Genomic DNA, 22,487 nt, shown 5'->3' with positions numbered 1-22,487 from the left:
TGGCCCATTTTTTGTTTTTGCCAAGAATAACAAGCCTAAGAGTGGACAGCAGCTCTGAGAGGCTGTACTTAGGCCCTGCATCGCTTGGAGCTAAATGCTAATGTGCTTACAGTCACAATACTAGCATATTGATAGCTTAGCCGATGAATATGAATTTTTTGTAATCACCTTAGTTTAGCATGTTAAGATGCAAACATTTGCTAATTATCACAAACACAAAGCACAACTGAAACTGATGGAGTGTCTCTTAGTTTTCTATTCATAAACCATGCACATATTCACCTGATGATGGTGCAATAAAACTAAAGAAGTACATTTTGTGCAAGTAATTATTTAACTGAATGAGTGAAAACCGTGACTGTGGTTGGCACTACATGAAATGTCAGGGATAAGCTACAACAGTCACGACTGAGCGCTACAGATTTAATGAATCTTCGGACAAAATTTCAGCGCAGTTAATCCGGTAATTGTTGAGATATTTCTGTTTGGATTGAAGTGGTGGACAGAACAACACATACACTATTTCCCATTAGAAGAAAATAGAAAATTGTACTTTCATTCTTTTTTAAATTTATGTTTTCCTATCAAGTTTGAAGCTTTGAATAATACAGTATTCCAGTGCAGGTGTTACATCATTAAAATGACAAAAGTGACAGAATATATTTAAAGTGGAGGGTGTTATTGGTATAAATAAAGTCCAAAATGAACATGCAAGATTAGAGATGTACTCTAGATAACTTCTCTTACATTTACCCTGCGATATGTTCACTATCAGTTCCCGGTAACACCAAGTCTTGTGATCTATGTCTGATAATGACAGTGATGGTGAAGTATTGAGGACCTGTAGTCTCCAGAGTTCTCTGTGTCTCACATCCACTTCCATCTCTCTCTGATATGATTGGTCGCTGAGTTAATTGTGGAGGTCACGGATGGATGGGGAATTGAAAACTCTTCCTTGGAGACCACAAAAACTAGATCACTCAGAAAGAGATAGCATTATTAATAGTAAACTATTGCTATAATAATAAAGACAGATTCTGACATGTCCTTTGCAGAACATCATACAGATTAGTACAAAATTGACGTGGATTAGTAATGGGTAAGTAATGTTTGAGTAAAAATCCCTACTAATTCAACCAACGTAAAGTAAGATTCTAACAATTGAAATTAAAGGTTGCTGTTGTTTAGTCATGAACTTGTCCTTTTCATGTGATGGAATAAAAGGCTGCAAAGTTTTGTGTTATTTAAATCAAAATATCGTTCCAGAAATCTAACTTTTTGTTTACAAATTGACAAATACATCCTGTAGCTGAAGTAGAGAGATCTCTAGCAATTGTTTCAGTCTTAAGATGTTGGTCATGAAGGTTATGGTTGTAACCTGGATTCGGTGACTAAAGGTGGAAAGGCATGCAGCAAACAATATATGAGTGAGGGCTGAATTAACACTGGATCTGATGAGAAAAGAAAGCAGTTCAATACTATTTTTCTTTGTACTTTTTGCCCCTTACACACAAGACAAAACAAAAAACACTAACATCGGCTTCTTACTTCTGCGTGAAAAGGTACAATAGTCGTCCAGGGTCAAGGGTTTTGATTTAACTCATATCAAATAATAACTAAGGATGCTTTGTCAGAGATTTAATTATTGATAATTAAATCATCAATACAAAATGTTATACAGAAATAGATATGAAACCAAGTAGACCCTCTCTGATGATATCATACCTAACACAATACCATTAACACACTTTTCAGTGGAAACCACAGTATGTTTCTCTATTGTCTGCTTGAAAATGTATGTATGAAATGTATTTCTCAATACAATGCATGAGCATTGAACTTGGCTTTGAAATTAGTGACTTACAATGCAAAAGCCACTTTAAATTAGTTTCCAACTGATCAGACACTTCATCGCACATTATTGCCTTCCTGTTATTTGACCACTCTCAGACTGAGAGGGTTTAATCCAGGTTTCGCTTGCATGTCCACCTTTGTATTGATGCCAGGGAGTGTTCCTCCAGACATATAGAGAATAAAAACTGTTCCCCAGGAGGAAAAGATTAATGATTGTAGCAAGTGGGTGAAAAAAAGAAATAACAACTATAAATACTAATGCTTTAGAGAGCTGGGATCAGGGTGGAGCTGTGCACATCAATGAGCGCTGTATCACTCTACCTTTTCCACTCTTTGTCTAGCCTCTTTGCGCTGCTTTAACACCATCAATGTGAATCAATCTGACAGTGAAATTTACAAAAAAAGGCACAGGGACTCGGCCAGACGTTGCCAGTTCACCTCCACTACATGTTTGGGTTCACTGGATCTCTCAAGTCCCCTCTCTCGCCATCCTAATCAACTCACCACCAGTTGAAGATCATTCGACAGCTCCACTCTTCTCTTCACCCCAAGTATCCAAGATAGACAGCCACCTCTCAGATGATACGACTTGTTACATTTTCCTACATGGGTGAATTGTAATTTGTTTGTAAGTGTCTGCTGTGCTGCTCCTCAGGCTTCGTGGGCCTCCGGTCTTGATCCTCCCTCATCGAGTGATTGGCTGCAGATCATCACATGATCTCCTGGATCATTCCAGCCTTGAGTCACCTGGAGCATAGAAGGACTGAGAAGCAGGCACCTCACGCTCTCTGTCACATGCTGCCTGTTGCCTGCTTGTCCCAACCTTTGTCTCCTTGCTCACACAAGAGTTGTGTTAGAGAAGCTTATGTTTGTTTCTACATTTCAGTTACTGATCATAGTTTGCTTTCTTTTTTCTGTAGGGGAAAGCTGCCATTTTGTCTCAGCCCACTTTTCTCCTCTTTTGTTTAAAGGTTGGAAGCATTAGAATATAATGTTATATTATATATATATATATCATTGTCATTTTGCACCTACAATGACTACTCATATCTGTCATCCAGCATTACGTAACCTCCCTTTACTGTAGACCAACAGGACTTCACAACCACCTGTTCATCTTTTGCTTTAGGGAAGGTCCATTTTTTAGACATATTTTTTTTCTCTCCCTGATGAGGTTGACATGAAGATCTCAGGTTTCCACTCTGCCCTCTGAGGCTTTGATTGGTACATTTTGGAGGCTTCACAGCTGGGTGACTGGTGTCTGGGAGATTCACCGCTCTTCATGTGTGGAGTTTGTCTTCTTACCACTGTTTTTTTCAGCTCCAATGTCCTGGGAATTGGATACTGCTTTTGTATAGCAGTTGTGAAGAAGTTCAATGAAGCTTTGTCTTCCTCAACATAGAAGATTTCACAATGAGCTCAAGGGCCCATCTGTCTTCTCAGATTAATTATGCTTAAATAAAAAATGAATATAATATAAATCATGGGATAGGTTGGGCCGATGGATCCACCCGTTGGATCCTTTGTTGCTCTAGAATGGAAGTCTTTGTCAGACGCAGCCCCCTGAATTGGGGCACAGCTTTTTCTCTGCAGCCATGCTGGGTCATCAGAAGGCATGGACATGTCTTTACTCGTGTATTGTTCAAAATAAGATTTCATGTTGTCTTCACTCACACCATCAGAAACATACATTGCCCAATTACAGTTCTTGTGGTCCCCACATAGTATCCCAGTAGCCACTATCTAGCCACCATTGCGATATAACACCTTCATGGAGAAATATAAATGGAGCATTAGCCATCAACAAACATCGCTTAGCTTAGTTGAATATCGATGGGAAACATTGCTTTGCAGTTGTGATAGGTGTGATGTCTACTACTTCATTGCCTCAAATTGAAGAATAGATGTTGTCTACCAGGCCACTAGGCCTCATCTTGAGTATAAACCTCAACTGCAGCTTTTTCAGCCCCTTGTTGCTCCACAAGTCTGTGACAGTATATTCCTATAACTTCTCAGAGAAGCAAAGTCAGGTGCACACTTTTAGACGATAATATTAAAACCCATTTGTGATATGTTACAGTCTCTCTCTGTCACCTGGTGTCCAGCTTCTTTTGAGGCCTTACGCATGGTCGGAATTGTACACATTCCTTACCAGAGGCAGGTTAGTGTCAGTGCCAGAGTTAGCTGGAACAGTAACAGATGGTTGCTGGAGCAAGTCTGGCTTTTCCCCTTCTCTCTTTCACTCTCTCGCTCTCTCTCTCTCCCTCTCTCTCTCCTCACAATAACCCCACTGCTGTTCTCATGGTAACACTATCTGCCAAGTCTGAAGGATTGGATTTTTACAGGACATATGAGCTCAGCACTGTACCAGCGGAGGAGACTCTGCTCTCACCGTCTCTCTCCTCTTCTCCTGCACCTTCATCTTTCTTTCCATCTCTACTGAATGTTTCATTCCGTCCTCCTCGCTGCCCCAGGATCCCTTTGTCTCCTTTGTCCGGCTCCTCCTCTCCGCAGCTCATCTGTCATCGCTGCTTGTTGAGTCAACAGTTCCTTCTTCTCTTCCTCCTCCTGGTTGTGTTTCATCATCCAGACATCCCAACCATGACTGGGCTTTATCAGTTAGCATGTATAAATCTCACTCAGATCTTATCTGCTGTAGCTGCTGTGCCATTGTTCCTGTTTCACCGTATCTTCAAACTCCTTGCCTCTACTGTATCATGTTCTCCAGGCTTTACTGATAGTCTCACCATATGACTGATGATCTCAGCTCTGTGTCTTACCTCTCACCTTTAAAGAATGGCACCCATTTTGGAGTATGCTTCTTGCAGTGAGGCTTGGTTGACTGTTGGTGCTTTTTTGGAAGTGAATCAGGGACACGGGCCCATACAAACACACTTATTAAGGATAATAGATTTAAACAGGCACAGCATGGTGTAGGAAAGACAGCCAGCTGTTCTCTGGACCAAGTTATATTTCTCAAACAGTAGCCATCTGTGGCGCACCGATTGAGGGGGTGACGCATTGTGAATTCAAAACATCTACAAATCAAATGCAAGACCACACACACACACACTCAACTCCGCAGATTTACCCAACCCCTGCTCCATCAAAGAAGAAATTCAAATCACGAGAGTTAAGATGCTGGCTTCCTGTGTGTCTTGCCATCTTTCCATCCACAAGGTGAGCTCGACTACCTCTCCCTGCCTCCTCCTTCCCCCTTTCTTCGTCTGACGGCATTGTAAATGGAATGAGTGTGGTTGCATTGCTGTATTACGGCGGGATAAAGTATCAGTGCTGGTAATCTTCCGTGGATTAATGGCTTCTTCTTTATCTGCTGCGGCTGCTCCGCTCAGATGTCTGGCCGGGCCAGGAGCCTCCTGCTGGAATACTAATGACAGACAGACAGACAGCTCCAGCTCTCCCTGTCCCCAGCCCCAGCCCCGACCCCGGCCCCGGCCCACGGAAGCCGAGTGTGACTGTGGTTGTGTGTGTGCATGAAAGAAAGGGAGCACATGTGTGAAGTGCATGTGCATGTAGATAGAGAGAGCACACAGCAGAGGACACAGAGACATACTCTGTGTGTGTGTGTGTGTGTGTGTGTGTGTGTGTTTGTGTGTGTGTGTGTGTGTGTGTGTGTGTGTGTGTGTGTGTGTGTGTGTGTGTGTGTATGTGTTTGTGTGTGTGTGTTTTGCCCCCAAGACCCTGTCGCCTCCTTTGTGAGGTAGTCGCTGTCCTCCTTGTCCTGGCTGACACCTGCTTTGCATACAGGAGGGGCCAAGCGGAGAGGAGGGGAGGGACAACGGTGGTGAAATGAGGGTCCCCCAGGATGTGAGAAAGAGAGAGACACAGGAGGGAACAAGGGAAGGAGAGGAGGGGAGAGAAGAGGGAAGAAGAGATACAGCAGGATTAGTAGTAGGAAATAAAGCAGACTGATGGAGTGGAAGAAGGAAACAGAGGAAATTGAGATAGGAACAATGGGAAATATGAGAAATATCCCAGAATCTGGACCACACCACATCATCCCTTTTCCTATGAGCAGAACCCACTGTAGGGTGCAGTCATCGTGGTGTGGTATACCTCCAGTTCCATTCCCTTTGCAAGATCACATTTACCCCATACAGACCCTGGGCTAAGAATATCTAGTAGGTCCTTTATGAAAAGGAAAAGGACCAACACTGAACACCATCTGCTTCCCCGGTGAAAGAAGAAAAGAAGAGGAGGAGGAAAGGAAGAGGAGGGGGAGTGACAGAAGCACACCATGTACCAACTACTGACCATGCTTCTGTGCACAGAAATACAGAGAACAAAAGAAGACTGCACAGCCCGGGCTTACCTCCTCTTCCAAGGTGGAGCAGGAAGCAGTATGAGGAGCACCAACTGAACATCCAACCACTTAAAAATTGAAATGCCAGTGTCAGAGGATACTTATTGGTAGGACTTAAGCTTCACAATAAATTTTCCACAAGAAAGGCCATGTCACCTCACCAGTTCGCCAAAAGAATTGCAGCGGATTCAGATTTTCCGTTGCTTCGCAGATAAATAACCTTGGTTTTATTCAAACAACATTATCATCTATATTAGGCGCACAAACATGGCCACAAAATTGAATGTAGTATTTCTTTGAGTCTCACACTCACAACAAAACATGGATACTATGAGCTTTTGTCCAGAGACCTTGCTCGTATATTAGGCATATCCTGCAGATTCAAAAGCACAAAACCTGGATCCTTGACAAGTGCGGTCCCATTTTGTTTTCGTAGATGCGGACCTCACCACACATGCCTTCCTCCACTCTCCAAGTCGGACTGAGTTGTAATTTTCAGTGAAAGAGAATCACTTGGGGTCACAGCTAACAAGATGCATCTGCTACAAGAGTACAAATAGGGTTTTAAGGGGTCATCTGTAACCTGCGATAACTGATGTTGTATGGAGGCAGAGGAAACAAGTTGTGAACACGACGCCGACATATACCTTCATCTTTTAAGATGATATGAGGAACCTATGAGCGTATTCACGCAGCAGACAGCGAGCAAAATGATTGAGGTAAAACCTCTCTACATGTCAGATTGTTTCATTAGTAAGTATAAGTTCAAGAGAGTTTTTCAGGTACACAGTCCAATGTAATTCACTGCAACAACCCTGCAATGAATCATATCTTTCTGAAGCTCATCATGTTCAGTTTGTGTTGACACTGAGTCGGAGAGTGGCTGATTTATTATCTATTCCTAGTTTTTTTTGGCAGGTGTTCCCCTGTATGTTATAGGGTAGGCAGTAATAAAGCAAACTTAAACTGCAGTAAATCAGTTTTCAGTTTGTGTTTCTCTCTCTCTCTCTCTCTCTCTCTCTCTCTCTCTCTCTCTCTCTCACACACACACATACACACACACAACCAGCTCTCCAGTCAGATCACTTTAGCTCCTTTTTATTTTTTTCTCCACGCAGCTGTTCTTTACAAGTCCGATTTTGAATGGCGGTAGACGTCGGCCATTTGGCGTTCAGTTAGGGTTCTCTGAAGAGACTGCTGTGCTCGTATGTGTGTGTGCGTGTGAGTGTGTGTCAGAGGGGAAAAGAGAGATGTCAGAGCGCGCATCACCAGAACGTTGTCACGATGCCCTGATGACTCCTCTCTCATGGGGCCGCAATATTTTTTCATATATTTTTTTCTCTACGTTTCTTTCTGCCTGTCTCCTTCCTTCTCCTTCCTTCCCTAACCGAGTCTTTTCCTGTGTGGTCCCAAGCAGCTCCCTCTCTACTTTCATCTCACTGGAAGAGACAATGAGTTTGATTGCATCAGTCGAAGGGTCGACTGTCAATACACACACTTTTCAAAGCAATCCCAGTATCCTCAGTAATCACCAGTAAAAGAGTAGTGAATGTCTTGCTGTTGTGAAGCCCCAGTGAAAACTTTTTATTGATTATTGATTTGATACGTCATGCGTGGTAGACATAAGCTCAGAGGAGAATCGGTGCACAAGGTCCCACTAGAGATTATGTCAGTGTGTGTGTGTGTGTGTGTGTGTGTGTGTGTGTGTGTGTGTGTGTGTGTGTGTGTGTGTGTGTGTGTGTGTGTGTGTGTGTGTGTGAAACAACGTCCAGCATGTGACATCACGTTGAGACGCTGCTGAGTTGGAGCAGGTGCACTGCCACCAGCAAGAGGATTGTAGCGGGTTTCATGGGACTTGTGGTGGGGCAACATGTCAATGACAAGACTGAGACTGACTGGAACGATGCCACAGCCACAGCCACAACAACAACAACAACAACAACAACAACAACAATCATTGAAATAAGTCATGGGTAAACAACCACTCTGTCTAAATTTGGACAATCCCTCCACGGATTCATAAGCAATAAAAGCAGAGGTGTGAATTTGAAGAGGTCATGTTTTTTTTTTCTCTTCTGGAGAAAAAGAAGAAAACAAAGTGTCCTGGCCTCAGAGATGGTTGGAGGGATTTGGTGAGTGTGCATGTGTGTTTTGGAGTATGTGTTTGCAGGTGTGTGTGTGTGTGTGTGTGTGTGTGTGTGTGTGTGTGTGTGTGTGTGTGTGTGTGTCAGCAGCTCTTTGTGCCTTTTTGATGGACTCAGCCTTTGTTGCCACTCTGTGTCACATGCACATGCACTGACACAGTGTCAGTGACTGACGCACAGTCAGCACACACACTATAAGACACACATATCCACATACAAGTTAGCCGGTTTGGCTTCACATTACGGTTGACATTTTTTATGCAGTTATTGCAAAAACCAAACCCACACCAAACTATAAATACACAGTGCCAGATTAAGCTTTATCGATATTTGAATATGCTCAGTTGACTGTCAACACATCTAGAGAGTCATTCTGAAGACTGATGGAGCTCAGGGTGCACATCTTTTACCAGCAACCCCAAAATGAGCTCTTTGGGCCATCCAAAGTGACCCTACAGCAGATGTCCTCACAAGCGTGGTGGAGCGGCTAAAGTCAACCCTCGCAAGCGTGGCTAAACCAGACCCCACACACGCACATGCAGGCAGCCACCATTGGTTCTGCACGGAGGGTCCCCTCCTGTCCCCGTCCCCTCTTGCCTGCAGCTGCTGGCCAGCCTGTCAGTTCCCAGGCATCAAGCCATCACAGATGACGCCTCCTCACGCCACCAAGTGGTAATCACCTGTCCTGCACCGCTCTTCAGCAGGGGAGCAACACTCCAGCAGCAGTGGACGTCAAGGTGCTAACAAAAGTGTGCTTGAGCTCAAGCCATGAAAGGAAAAATATTTAAACTGAGTAATAAAACCCTAATAATGATGCTATCATTAAAAAAAAAAAAGTGTTGTTATAAAGGCAAGGTCTTTCCTTTGTTTTTTTCGTCTTTGTTTTTTGTCACCCGGTACTTTCCCACCAAGTCTGTGTCCACTGATTCACATAATTTAGGATGTGAATCAGCTCTTGTTCAAACATTCAGTCATTTCCTGACTTTTTCGTGTGAAGAGATTTTGAGAAAACCCAACTCAAACACAAGTTTGAACTATTTTCAGCTGTGAATTAAAAGAAAAATGACCAACAAAGCACATCACGGACTCAAGCTGTCAGTGTCATACCCTGATGGCCTCGCAGTATTTTTGCCAAGATGCTGTGTGTGTGTGTGTGTGTGTGTGTGTGTGCGTGCGTGTGTGTGTGTGTGTGTGTGTGTGTGTGTTTGTGTGTGTGTCTGTTGTGAGTTAGTTTATGGGTGAAATACTATCACCTTGGTGTGTGACCTTGTGTCATCACTGTGGATTCGAAGTCGTGTGTATTGGAATATGTGTGCAAACAGTATCTTGGGATTATATCTAGCTTCATCGGTGGGTTTTTGCATGTGTGTGTGTGTGTGTGTGTGTGTGTGTGTGTGTGTGAGTGCCACTGTCAGATCCTTGTCATATTCATGACCTCGACTTAGATGCCACTATGGGTTCAAAGTCATGTATACAGGAACATGAGGCAGTGTTGCAGTATTCTATGTATAATCTATGTCTGTGTGTGTGTGTGTGTGTGTGTGTGTGTGTGTGTGTGTGCGTGCGTGCGCGTGTGTGGAATTCAGTTTGCGTGCACATCTTAGGATTAATGTTCTGCACCTGACAAGTGGAAAACAGGCAGTAGTCTGGGGATAAAGAGGCTGAGGCGATGAGCCGTAGGGCAGGTGAAGCGCAGGGAGCGAGGGGCTGAGGTGAAAGGAGCGGGGGGCTCGACAGTGGGGGGGCTGCTCAGCTCAGTGAGTCATTGCGGTGAGGGGGTCATGCAGGTCTGGACCTCATTAAGAGAAGTGTCAGGGAACTTTCAGGCTCTGACTTGCCATCATGTCGCCTGCCATCTTGTCATTGGAGGCATTTGCGAGGAAAACTAGTGCTTGTTAATACGCCTTACAGTTTTCCAGGTCGCACAGTTCAACATTAGAGTCGGTAACGTCAACGCACGGTAACACGAGGCAGCGCCGAGGCCTGTAGTTGACATACACGCGTCTGAAATCTGTGGGCTTCAGGCATATTAAAGGCAGGTACATCATCTCAACCTGTATCACTTTTGATCATCTTCTCTTTTCTCTTTCGACACCCCTCCATTCTTCATTTGTATTCACGGGGGGGGGGGGTTCTTCCCCATCTGAGGTTACATGTATGAGAATTGGGGGGATTTGGCGGATCTCTCTCCAGCAGCTTTTCTCAAAGAGGGTGAGGTATCAATCAGGTGCTGATGTTACACTGATGCAATCTTTCAGGCTGTAGAGGAGGTTACTTCTGGACGCTGCACTACTTTATACCAGCCTACAAGCAGCTAATATTCAGTAATAATTCTTCGCCACATGATACTATGACCATACTATAAAACTCTATAACTGCATGGTGATTCATTCTGTATTAATGGGTAGCTTTTCTTTGGAGGGACACAGAATGAAAATGCGACTAATTATCTTTTTCTTTTTCTTTTTAGGTACAGAGCACCCATGTTCACTGAACTGTACAAATGTGACTGACAATGCTGGAGGCTAAAGATCACAAGAACACATTTTATAGTGCTTTTAGACCTGTTTATTCTCATGCTCTTAGATATAATTTCAAAGCATTCACTGAAGAAACACAACAAAAAGTCGCCTTCCATTTCAAAAATGTTACACATTTCATTATTAAGTGCAATTTTAGTACAAATAGAATAAAATATATGATTGTCATAGAATATAATCTCTCTCTTTTAAAAATGTCTCTTAGAATCTCAGCGAAGGAAATACAGCATTTACATTGAAGCATAATATAAACAGAAAGATAGACATTCATAGATCAGCAGGTGCACAGCAATGTTCCCAGAACCCAGAGATAAAATTAATAACAGTTTTTCTCATTATAAATATATATATATATATATAAAAAACCAAGCTACAAATTGTACTGCAAGTGTGCAATCAGCCCAAGGATAGTATGATGTTCACTTTCCAACAGCATAAATATTACATTACGTTAAGGATGGGGTGATTATCCCAGAATAAGGTACAGGGTTGGTTGGAGTCAGTTCTTCGTCAGTAGGCTTTAAAAATGGACTCTAAGAAACGCAAAATGAATTAAACAAATGTAAATAATAATGGAATGAAATGGTTTTAGCCAGCAGGACCAAAAAAGAAAAACTGAATATAAATTCCTGATGTGACAAATCTGAATCAGAAATGACTCCTCAACCCAGTGTAGAGGTGAAAAGGTGCTACAGGGCAGAGGCTGACTAGTTGCTCTTTTTGCAGTCTGCCGTCCCTGCGTTCTCTGACTCCTGTTTGGCTTTGAGCGAATTACTTTGTCCCTCGACAGGAGGAGCCGGGGTGCGTTTCCCTGCTGCCCCGTTCCCACTGGACTCTTTGGTCTTGGCGGAGGAGGACGTCCTGCTTGTTGTGCCAGCATCAGTACATGATTCCTGCACCTCGCCAGTTAGGGCGGCATAGGGGGAGTAGCCGGCGAAGAGGGTTTTGTAGACGGCCGACTCGACGGCAGCAAATGGTGAGACGGAGGACCCAGTCAGCATCATCCTTGACTGAAATGAGAGAAAATAAATGTGTGAAGACAGAAGTATTGGGGCCAGCATAAGAAAACTAATGAGTAAAGGAAGTTGTTGTTTTTTCATTTTGCATTTCTAGAATAAAGTTGAACTAAATCAGAGATTTAAAAAAAAAACAACTAAGTTGACATTTCTAGATTTAAGTGGAAGAATATATCAAACCATTACATTGTTTTCCAGAATCAGTTTTACTGTAGTAACAAGGATATTCTCTTTTAGCTCATAAACACAGTGTATTTATTCTCAACATTTGAACTTTATTCTAGAAATGCAAAACAATTCTTCCTGTGATGTAGTTCATATTTATTTTAGACATTTCCACTTTATTCTTGACATTTCCACTTTATTCTTCAAATGCAAAAGGAAAAACAATCTTCCTCCTCTCAGTTTTCTTTTTCTTCTGATGCCTGGCCTTAAGACTCTTCTGTAAAATGTGCAGAAAGAGAAAGACGTCTGTCTTTTCACTTCTAAATCAATATTTTTTATATTAACAATAGATCACACTTGTTGCTTGTAGCGATGAAGCAAAAGAGAATTATCACCCCCGGAAGCCGAGTGTCCTAGTCTTTGTCAGTTTTTCAGGTCATTGTTTTGGTTTCATGGTTGACTGCTTTGGTTCATTCAGACCGTTCTCATCAGCATCATCTTCAGAAGCAGCATGAAGTTGTTTCCGCTGATCACCACCAGCTCGCTTGTGAACATTGTGGAGCAATTAGCAGCTAAAGAGCCAAAAGTCTCCCCCATGTTGGTGGAATAAACACGGAGCTATGAAGAGACTAGGTGGCCAGAAGCTCAACTTTCAAATGAAGGCCACTCCATAAGTGATCGATGCATACATATGCAATTGTTTGCCTGCAAATGTGTTAATTTATTAATGTTATATTTGTTTATAGCCAAAATCTATTACAGGTATTCTGTTGGCAGACGATCAAATCAAACAACCATAAAAAGTCGCATGATGAGGTCTGGGCGGCACAACAAATACAAGATGACAGTGGAAAATATATGTTATTGCTACATGGCTATAGTTAGCAATCTGTCTTTTTTTTCCATGTAAATAGAAGATTTATGTGATTCCCAGTTTATATATGTACAGAGTAAGTGATTGCCATATTAGTATTTACTTATCATTAGGGAGCGAGTGTATAAAATCTGCATCACCGAGCACAAAATAATAAATAGCAGGTTGGACCCAACTTCAAAATCTGATGAAATGGTTCTGCGTTAATTTGACAGATCAGAGTCGAGGGAGCGAAACAGAATGAGAGTCGAAAGAAGACATGGTAGATTTATCTGTGTCTCAGTCAAGAGCACAAGTTTCCCAGAGATGAGAAGAAGGGATGATGCAAGCTGATGAAAATGATGCAAAAGCCCCAGCCCTACGGGTAATACTGAGTTAATGTGAGTCACCGCAGCTAAAAACTTCACCAAAAAAAAAAAAAAGCTGAGGGAGAAAGGTCATTTAGAAGACAGGCCATTGCAGATTTGGAGGGAGCTATAGCACCAAGATACCGAGTTGTATATCTAATGAAACGAATGCACCACACCGACCTTGTTGACGACGGTGAAGATGGTGTAGAGGAGCATCAGGTGATGCTTCTGCAGAGGCAGGTAGTGGGTCTGCTGCAGAGCGAACAGCACCGCCCCGATCAGGGTGATCTTGGTTGGGCTAAACGAACATGCAATGAGAAATGCTCATATCACACCTTGAACACAGTTCTCGAATTTTATCTCATGGGATAATGAGAGAGAAAGGGTAGTGGACAGGGAAAGAAAGCTCTGGACATTAATGTTCACAGATTTCCATATCTAAACACATTTTATGATTTTTTTAATTTTTTATTTAACTATGTATGTCTTTACTTTGTTCTACTTTATTTTATAGTTCTTTCATGAGAATGAAAATAAGCATTAACATAGCAACATGCTGTATCTACATTTTAGCTCATTAATTATGTTATGAGTTGGACTATGCGGTAATTTCCTGCCAAACAACTACAGATGACTCCGAAAAGCCTCTCCCAAGAAACAGCTCAGCACATAAACAGGAATCTAATCTGACTCAAGTAAGCAAAGAAGCATATTTCCAAAAAATGTTGAACAATTCCTTTAAATTGTACATTTGGCTCAATACACTCACAGCATGTTAAAAGTAGTAGTTTGATAAGCGCACCGATAACACACAAAGGTAATGATCTGATGTAATGTGAGCAGGATCCTTCAGAAGACTTACTAAGACATTTTCAGGAGCTCATTAGTCTCTGGTTTCCACACGCCACGAACGAGCTGCTCAAAGTTACTGATCAGACCTCCTCCAGCACCTGGCGTGGGCGGAGAGGACACGCGGTCGGTACAGACTGATATGTAGGTCGGTCCAAACAATAAATTCTTCACCATGGAAAAAAAAAAAGGAAAACAATTCCCAGAGTGTGGCACGTGCCCAACAATAGCCACTGACCTTTAGCCCAGCCGATGGCAATCATGACGAGCAGGCTATCCTTGTATTTGCCGTGAGCCTGGGTGACCCCTCCAAGCACCTTCCATGTCCGGGTCACCTCCTTCATTCCCGACAGCACCAGCCTGAGAGGCAGCAGGGCAGCACAGCAGTACACCAGGTCCATGGGGCAGTAGAACACCAGGTACCTGGAGAGAGAGAGAGAGAGTCACACACACACACACACACACACACACACACACACACACACACACACACACACACACACACACACACACACACACACACACACACACACACACACACACACACACACACACACACACACACACACACACACACACACACATATTTCAGCTGCATGGAAGCTACTGTATGTTTCCAGTAAACATTTTACAATGCCGGTCTGTCAGGTACCTCACTTCTCCAGCAGAGGGCAGTGTGTATTTTTTTGTGTGAGATCAGTGTAATTATGTGTGCCACCAGCAGAGGGTGCCAAATGCTCTCATATTTAGAGATGGGACCTCTACAATAACCTCTCTGTTTCACTCACACGGCTTCCACATTTCTCTCCTTTCACAGCGGATTAAAAAGCCCCACACTTCTTCTACAAGAGAACTTTGTTATTTGGACTTTGCTGTAGGGAATACAAAGAGGAAGGGACACTTGTGACGTGTGTCTGTTCCACAAAGTTGCAGAAGGGCCTCTCACTAATCCCAACACGTTCTGCTTCCCTTCCTCTCTCGCTCTTTCCTCGATCTTTAGTCTATCATTCTTCCACATTGCTCAGACATTTACCAGACGACTGAAGCCAGCAGAACGCTGGTGCTGTTGGTCAGAGGTGCTACGGGTGGCTCGGCCAGCATGATCCCCGACAGCACGGCTCCGCCGAAACAGAAGAGCATGGAGCTGAACCAGCAGGCCAAGGGGCTGACCCTGGACACCTCCAGAGCCCCTGCAAGAAACAGAAGGCCATTTATTAGCCTGAGTCCCCTACATTTAATATACATAGCACATAGTTGTGCTCTCATGTGAGAGGCATGGTTATTATATTATGACGTAAAGAAACAGGCTTTGTGGATATGACTAAAACGTAGACTAGACCCAAAGTGCAGTATGATTGCAGTTTGAACTGGAGTTGACACAGAGGTTGTTGCCTCCCCTCAATCCCTGGCACTGCTTAAATATTAACCAGTCCAGAGTGAAATAGATACAGGGAACAAGAGGAGACAAAGGTTCGTCAAGCGCAGTCGCATTAGTTGCGTCGGGGGCCGACACTGTTCAAAGTGCAGAGGCAAAAAGCACAAACAGTGACAGTTGCAACACTGGAGATACTAGTCAGCTGCTCAACGGGTTCCTTTGTGGTCCCACCCTGATTAAAAAGAGCACTGCCTTCCCTCTAACACTGATGACACGAGCAATCAACAGTCAACATGAGTTACAGGCAACTAGGAACTGCTCTCTGTCATGTTTGTGTGATGTTCCTCTTCCTGAGAAATCTATGAAAGAAAGATTTAATGTAACTGTTGTTTACTTAAACCGTCACACAGGATTACAACACTGAGCCTCATGAACATTTGCACAGATAGTCCAAAGCTATCTACCACTGATGTTTATTTGACTGATAGGTTCACACAGGTAGTGCTCAGTTAACCCTTCAAACCACCTGCCCAGAGTCACTGCGGCCGGACACAGGACCACGCTGGTAATCTGAGGATTACAGGCCGATTATAGACTCCTGGAGAGAGATCGGTAGACCAGGGGGATTTATAGCTCTATACCTGCCTCCTCTGCAGACTGCCCTCGATTCTGTCCTCGTGACTCACAGTTAACTTTCTTCTCGGTTTTAAAAATAATCTGAAAGTAACAGATTGCATTTACCACCCATTTAAAATAGATTGGTCCAGGTTGGTTTAAGGCATTTCCTAAACGATAATGGCACCAGTATAACATTTTATGTTCCCTGTGACTGTGGATAAGCAGCATTTCATAGTTGTACTGAGTCGAGGTGGAGCTCATGATCTACATTAGATACAGTAACTAATGTCTAGTGGTTTACACTTCATAGGTCCGACCTCCCTCAAAGGTCACCAGATAAATCTGAGGGGTCGTGAGATGATTAATGTGACAGGAGAGAGAGAAAAAAAGAAGCTCTGCTGCACAAATCTGTTTTTAGTTTTGGGGCTTTTCTCTCACCTTCAATTTTTGTGAAATCGGCATATGTAAAATAAAAAGTAATAAATTGAGTAAGTAGGATATTCCTCATGATCCCCGGCTTCTTGAACCAGAAGCTGCTGCTGTAACGAACACAAAAAACACTGTTCAGAGTTATTGACATTTTAAACGTTTCCTCGCTGAATACTGGAGCAAAAAAGCAGCTTTTCGTGACATCTAAGTCTGTTTAACTGATGTACAGTTCGTCCTCACGCTTCAACTTGCTGGGCCTGATTCTGGCGATTTAAGCCTCTGACTAACAGTCGTCACACCCACTCACCAAAGTCACATTGTGTAAAGACAGTGGGAATTAGAGAGGTACCATCCTCCCTATCACATCTCAGTGTGCCACCACAATGATTTAGAAGTGGTTATTTTAAGGTATAAAAAAAAAAATTGCATAATGTTGCATTGCACTAGTTGCCGGAATGGAGCAACTGTTAGTTTCACGAGTTTCAGCAGCTCTTCGTGCTCGGACATGTCAAATGCTACAAGTGAACGAGCATGGATTAGAAGTGTCAGACAAAAAGCCAAGGAGTTAAGTAATACTGTATGTAAGTTTAAAAAATACCCCATTGGTATGTCTCTGTGTAATATCTAAGGTTGTTACATAAAATACTCAGAGGGAATTGTTAAAACTTAAACACAGTCTTTGATGTCTGCATGAGGAGATTAGTCTTACCAGCACCATACCTGTTTTTAAATCACATTTTTATAGGAAAACCTTTTAATGCCTGATTTTAAACTAGTTTTAACTGCTTGTTTTTATTATTTTGCTTTTATGCCATCGTTCTTATCGTAGTTTTGTCTTGATATGTTCTGTGCTGTTTTATTCATTTGCATTCTGTAAAGCACTTTGTAACCTTGTTTAGATATGTGCTAAATTAAAGTTTTAAGAATTAAAGTTTTAATATTATTATTATCATTACTATTATGTCCCCATACCTGAGGGGGAGTCGACATGTTAGGCACATTACAGATGGATACAGTCGCAAAATAGCACCTCCGGTGACCACACAGTAAACTGCGATGAATGGTCGTAAGTGCTATGTTGTAAACAATAGTTCAAATTGCATCATTAAGAGCACAGTGAGATTTGAACTGTTTTTCTGTGTGTGATTCCAGTTCTGCAAATAAAAACCAACAACATAACATAACAACATAATCTAACTATTGGACAAGTTAGAAATATGCCAATCATCCAACACCCTGACGAACACACACAATCCTCTACATGAGCCCTGGTGTGAATCCAGTGTTGGTGCTTTTGGTCTCATGACAGCTGTGACACACGAGTTCACGAGTGCAGCACATTGCTCACATAGTAAACGAGTGTTGCTCTGTCGTCACCTTTGGGTGCGTGAGCAAGAGCTGTAAGCAAAGTCTGAGCCTGATCGCTGATTTGGACAAGCAGCAACTTTTATGGGAGGACAGAGATCATGTTTTGTTGTTGAGGTGTGTCTCAATTCTTAAAATCTGCAGCATTTAGAGATGCACAAGAGAGATGGATGCTATGACAGACCAACAATGTGTAGTTTGCTCAGACATGCTGGGCCACAGACACACACCACGACCAAATCCTGTCTCCTTATTTTGCATGTGAAGGAAACACATTTACAAGTCAAATCTGAGCAGTACAAGCTCAAGAACTGCACCGGTGTAACCTGCCATACTGTGTCGGTCGTATTTTCAATTCCTTTCTATCTTTCTCCTCTTCTTCTTACTCTGTTCATCTCCAGTGAGAAGGTTTCAGCAGAGGAGTGAGTTCATGCTGCGTCTCACATCTCATCTTCCCCTCAGTTGTTACAGGAATTAAAACAAACTCAAGATTGTTCCCTTCTTGGAAATCGCTCTCAAAGGGCCGGATACAGTAATTGTTGGAATCCGATTTGCCTTCGGGGCCATTTTTTTACGGCAAATGAGACCAAAAGCCGCTTGTAAACGATGTTAGATTAGCAGCGTCTACAGGGTTTATTCACATGAATGCGTAGAAACCTTTACGAATGAGCACAGAGGACGGGGGCATTGAGATACACTGGGTGAGTCTTGTAGCTGAGGGACAGCTCAGTTGCTGCTGCTGCTGCAGTGCTGGCACGGCCTGATCGTAAACAGTCATTAAGTCTGAACCAGGACAACATCTAATCCATCATGAACACATATAGCCTGTGAATAAAAGGTTCCTTCTCTCTCCAGAAACTCGCCACTTCAACTGTGTTGTTGTTGTTTATTCCTCAACCTCATCGTGCAATTAATTCTCCCTTTTCTCTAACTTTATTCCTCTTGACACTTTTGTTCTCGGTTAATCTCCTGAACCTCCCCTGAGCCGATGCCCTTTTTTTTTCTTCCTTTGGCCACAATTTTACTTTTATGAACCCTGTGGAACTTTCTGACACCTCTCTTCTTCCACTTCTTCTCCTCTGTGTACAGAGTCATTACAGACAGGGCTCTACGAGGAACAGAAGGGCCGCATCTCTGGTTATTTTTGGCCTGTAGAGAGGATTGACATATAACATGTAACCACTGCTTCTCTTCCATGTCGCCCTGCTTCCTCCACTCCACAGTGAGTTTTTCCGATTTGAAACTTTGCGAAAGAGATTTTTTCTCTTTGGAAACGACATTTTTCAGAGTAGCGCTGAGGTTGAGCAGCTCCAGGACTGAACACACTTCAGTGGATGCAGTGTATAGAGCAGGTTAAGAGAGATTCAACACAGGATAGAGAAAAGCAAGGGGAGGGTGAATTGTTTATGCCATTCCTCTTTCCTTTTTAGGGAAAAGAAGAACTGGAGCTGGCTCCGTGAGAGTTGTGGGTCATGACTTTTAATTCCAGTTTTATTGAACTTCTTTTCAAACGAGATTTAAACCTTTCTTTTGCTTTTCTCTTGGCGACATGGTATGTCACCACACACACACATAAACACAGGGAAAATATGAGAATCCCGTGCTGTGTTCGTTGACCTCTGGCATATTGTTTGTACATATTTTGACACACTGTGCATCTGTCTTTCAGCTGGATATAGACAGATAGATGGGAGTAGAGGACAGAGGGTTAAAAGGTCACAGCAGCTCAGATGCTTTCCAAGGCAAGTTCAAAAATAGACCGTAGCTTTACAGCAGCGGGACTACAATGGACGGTGGGTGTGTGGGTGTGTGTGTGTGTAAGGTCAACCCGTGGCATATTTAAAGTCCACCTGTCCCTGCTGCCACTATTTCAGTGACATAACATACAGTGGTTGGCTCCGTGCCTGCCTTTGATCTGAGCTCATATGTGTGTGTGTGTGTGTGTGTGTGTGTTATCAAGTTTTTCCACTATTAGTGTGCGTAGTGTTAGTTTGTCTTTGTCAGTCAAACAAAGCCGACAAACATGAGCTACACTCTGAGTGATAACAGACCAGTCGAGATCCCTCCTCCTGTCGAAGACTAAAAGCTTCATATCGGAGGTGACTGTTGGTTTTACCACTGTAAATATGATTGTGATCAATCATGCAAGTAACTGTTAAGCATTAAATAACAATTTAGTACATTCACTGCTGCACAAGTTGCGAGGCACCAGTTTAGCCAAACATATGAGTTTATAAGTTATGATAAGTTTCTTTTTGAATAAACGGACCGACAGAATCAGATCCATCTTGACCAACTACAAGAGAAAATGCTGTTTAGTCTATTATTATATTTTGTACAGCGTAGTAATATTACTTTTACTCAAGTAAAGTATGTGAATATACTGCCACCACTGGACAAAACTCTTCACATGTATAAAACAAAACTTGAGTAATTTTTTTTTGTGTTTATGTTTACAGCTAGGAATTATAAAAGAGGTATTTGATTAGGTGGTATGCAGGAATTTACTATGCATATCAATGAATAATGTACAAGGTATGATGAGATTCAACACCCGGAAAAAACAAGGTAGTCAACAACAAAAAACTTCACATGTATATTACTAATCAAATTGATACATCAAAGCAGTCTCCAGGACGTCCCATTATACACAATTTATTGTACTAGTATTCAATTAAGGCAACAACTTTCAATTTCAACTCATTTTGAGATTTTTCCTTCATCAAAGTGAAATAAAGAGGAACAAAGGTGTCAACTTTTGCAGAAGCAAATATGATCATCTTTAAATGCCTTGTTTTGTTCCGCCAATTGTCCTAAAGCAAGAAATATGCATTTAACAAACTATTGACAAAAAAAAAAGAGAGGAAATCGTCTGACTTCTGGAATCACAGAACATTTAGCACCTTACAATAACAACGAGGTTCATTTTAATGAAATAAATTGAAACAGGACAGATCAGATGTTTCCACTCGGTCTCTGAACGCAACCTTGTGGCTGCGTGTGGCGTTCAGGTGCGTACAAGTCGACATAACAGGGGAAGCCTGACGTTTCATCAACTGTTCAAAAACTGCTGCAAAGTCAAAACGCAGACCTATGGCCTCACTTTGTGACACTAACAAACTCTGCACTTGGTGCCTGTCAGCCGGCTCTTACCTGGCTGCTCCCTCAGAGCCATGACCGACACGACGTAATGCGCCATGTCAAAGTATGGAAACATGGGCAAGTTCGCCAGCCCGTGGGACAGCTCGTCCAAACGCAGCGCCCCGAGCACATCCATCATCGCCCCCTTCAGCAACACTGGACCGCTCAATCCCGGAGAGGAGTTCCAGTCCAGTTAGGAGGCACCGGTCCAACTCATGAGCATCAGGGTGAAACACTGGCTTCATCCACCGTCTGCCAAGTGTGACACGAGCCGATGACAGCAGCTGTGTGGCCGGGGTGCGATGCACCGCAGCCGGGTTAGTTAGTCAGTCAGTAACTGCGGGGGTCGCCTCTCACCGCCGGGCAGCAGATGTGAGCCGCCAGAGGTTGGTCGTCGTCATCATCGTCGGTGGTGGTGGTGTTGCCCCGTCAACGACCCTGTCAGCAGCGCATACGCGGAATTCCTGCTCCGTCTTCCGCCATGCCAGTGATGTGGTGGGCGGAGCCAGAGCCGTCCTGTGATTGGAGGAAGGAGAGCGCGGCGAGCCAATCGTGCGGCAGCGTGTGGCTTCGACGCTGCAGAGTTTGTAAAAGACACATGGTTTTTTTATTTTTGTATTTTTAAAAACATTTTCTGTCTCTTTATTTATTGTTGAGACTGTACAAACCGCGAGGCAATCATTAAAAAAAAACAATTGCATAATGTCTGCAGTGTATTACACTACACATCATCAGTCTATGATCATTATACATGAGAGAACATACAGAGAATAAATATATATCAAAAACATAAATTAAGTTAAAGTAATTACAGTGAGATCAAAGGAGAAAATAGCAGACAAAGTAAGATTGTTCTTAATAGTAGAGATATTTGGCACATTTGTATTTCATTAATTTCAAAGACTGAGTTCAAAGTGGGATTTAATTATAGGAGCATATGCAAATCAATGGGTTATATTTAGCCTCGTGAATAAAGAATTTGGCAAACATAAGCAAAACATTGACGTTTGGAGCCGTTTATCCTCTTTTATAACACCAGATATTATAATTTTATGATCTAAAAGAGGAATTGATTTCTGTGTTGTTATTTAACCATTGTGTGAATTGTTTCCAGTTCAACTGGGTATGGGACCATGAAACAAACACATGCTCTGTTGTTTCAAATTCACTTTTACAAGAAAAACAACAACAACAACAACAAAACATTAATCCCTATGAAAGCCGAAACCTTTCTACCATGCGATTGGCTGATTAGTGTGTATAGTGAATAGGAGTTCTTGATAAAGTTCTATAAGCCATATCTTATACAATCATGGCTCAAAATGGCCACCGTCTAGTTATACAGCATTTGTTTAGGCTACTTTATCTCCTAAAAGTATGAAAACACTTATTTATACAAACATGAGGGAATGCAGAAACAACAACCAAAAAGTCTAGGTTATC

General features: G+C 42.5%; 1 protein-coding gene across 1 annotated transcript; it reads right to left on the bottom strand.

The window, feature by feature from the left end:
• Positions 1-10,867: 10,867 nt before the first annotated feature.
• Positions 10,868-21,546, bottom strand: tmem38b (transmembrane protein 38B). The gene is made up of 6 exons (XM_035608370.2): positions 21,057-21,546; positions 15,150-15,306; positions 14,355-14,539; positions 14,130-14,217; positions 13,448-13,565; positions 10,868-11,872 (listed from the first exon to the last, which is right to left on the bottom strand). Exons 1-6 carry the CDS (start codon positions 21,181-21,183, stop codon positions 11,570-11,572), a joined length of 978 nt encoding a protein of 325 aa, XP_035464263.2. The 5' UTR covers positions 21,184-21,546; the 3' UTR covers positions 10,868-11,569.
• Between the last annotated feature and the right edge of the window lie 941 nt (positions 21,547-22,487).

This window comes from Scophthalmus maximus, chromosome 20, assembly GCF_022379125.1.
Source record: "Scophthalmus maximus strain ysfricsl-2021 chromosome 20, ASM2237912v1, whole genome shotgun sequence".
In the NCBI taxonomy this organism is placed as follows: domain Eukaryota; kingdom Metazoa; phylum Chordata; class Actinopteri; order Pleuronectiformes; family Scophthalmidae; genus Scophthalmus; species Scophthalmus maximus.
This window is presented reverse-complemented; position numbering and strand designations above follow the sequence as displayed.

Coding starts and splice junctions, on each gene's coding strand:
- tmem38b (XM_035608370.2), bottom strand. CDS start 21,183: ATGATGGATGTGCTCGGGGCGCTGCGTTTGGACGAGCTGTCCCACGGG. Junction 13,566..14,129: donor GAGCTCCTGAAAATGTCTTA/GTAAGTCTTCTG, acceptor ATGTTCGTTTAG/CCCAACCAAGATCACCCTGA. Junction 11,873..13,447: donor TCTTCACCGTCGTCAACAAG/GTCGGTGTGGTG, acceptor CTCTCATTTCAG/TCAAGGATGATGCTGACTGG.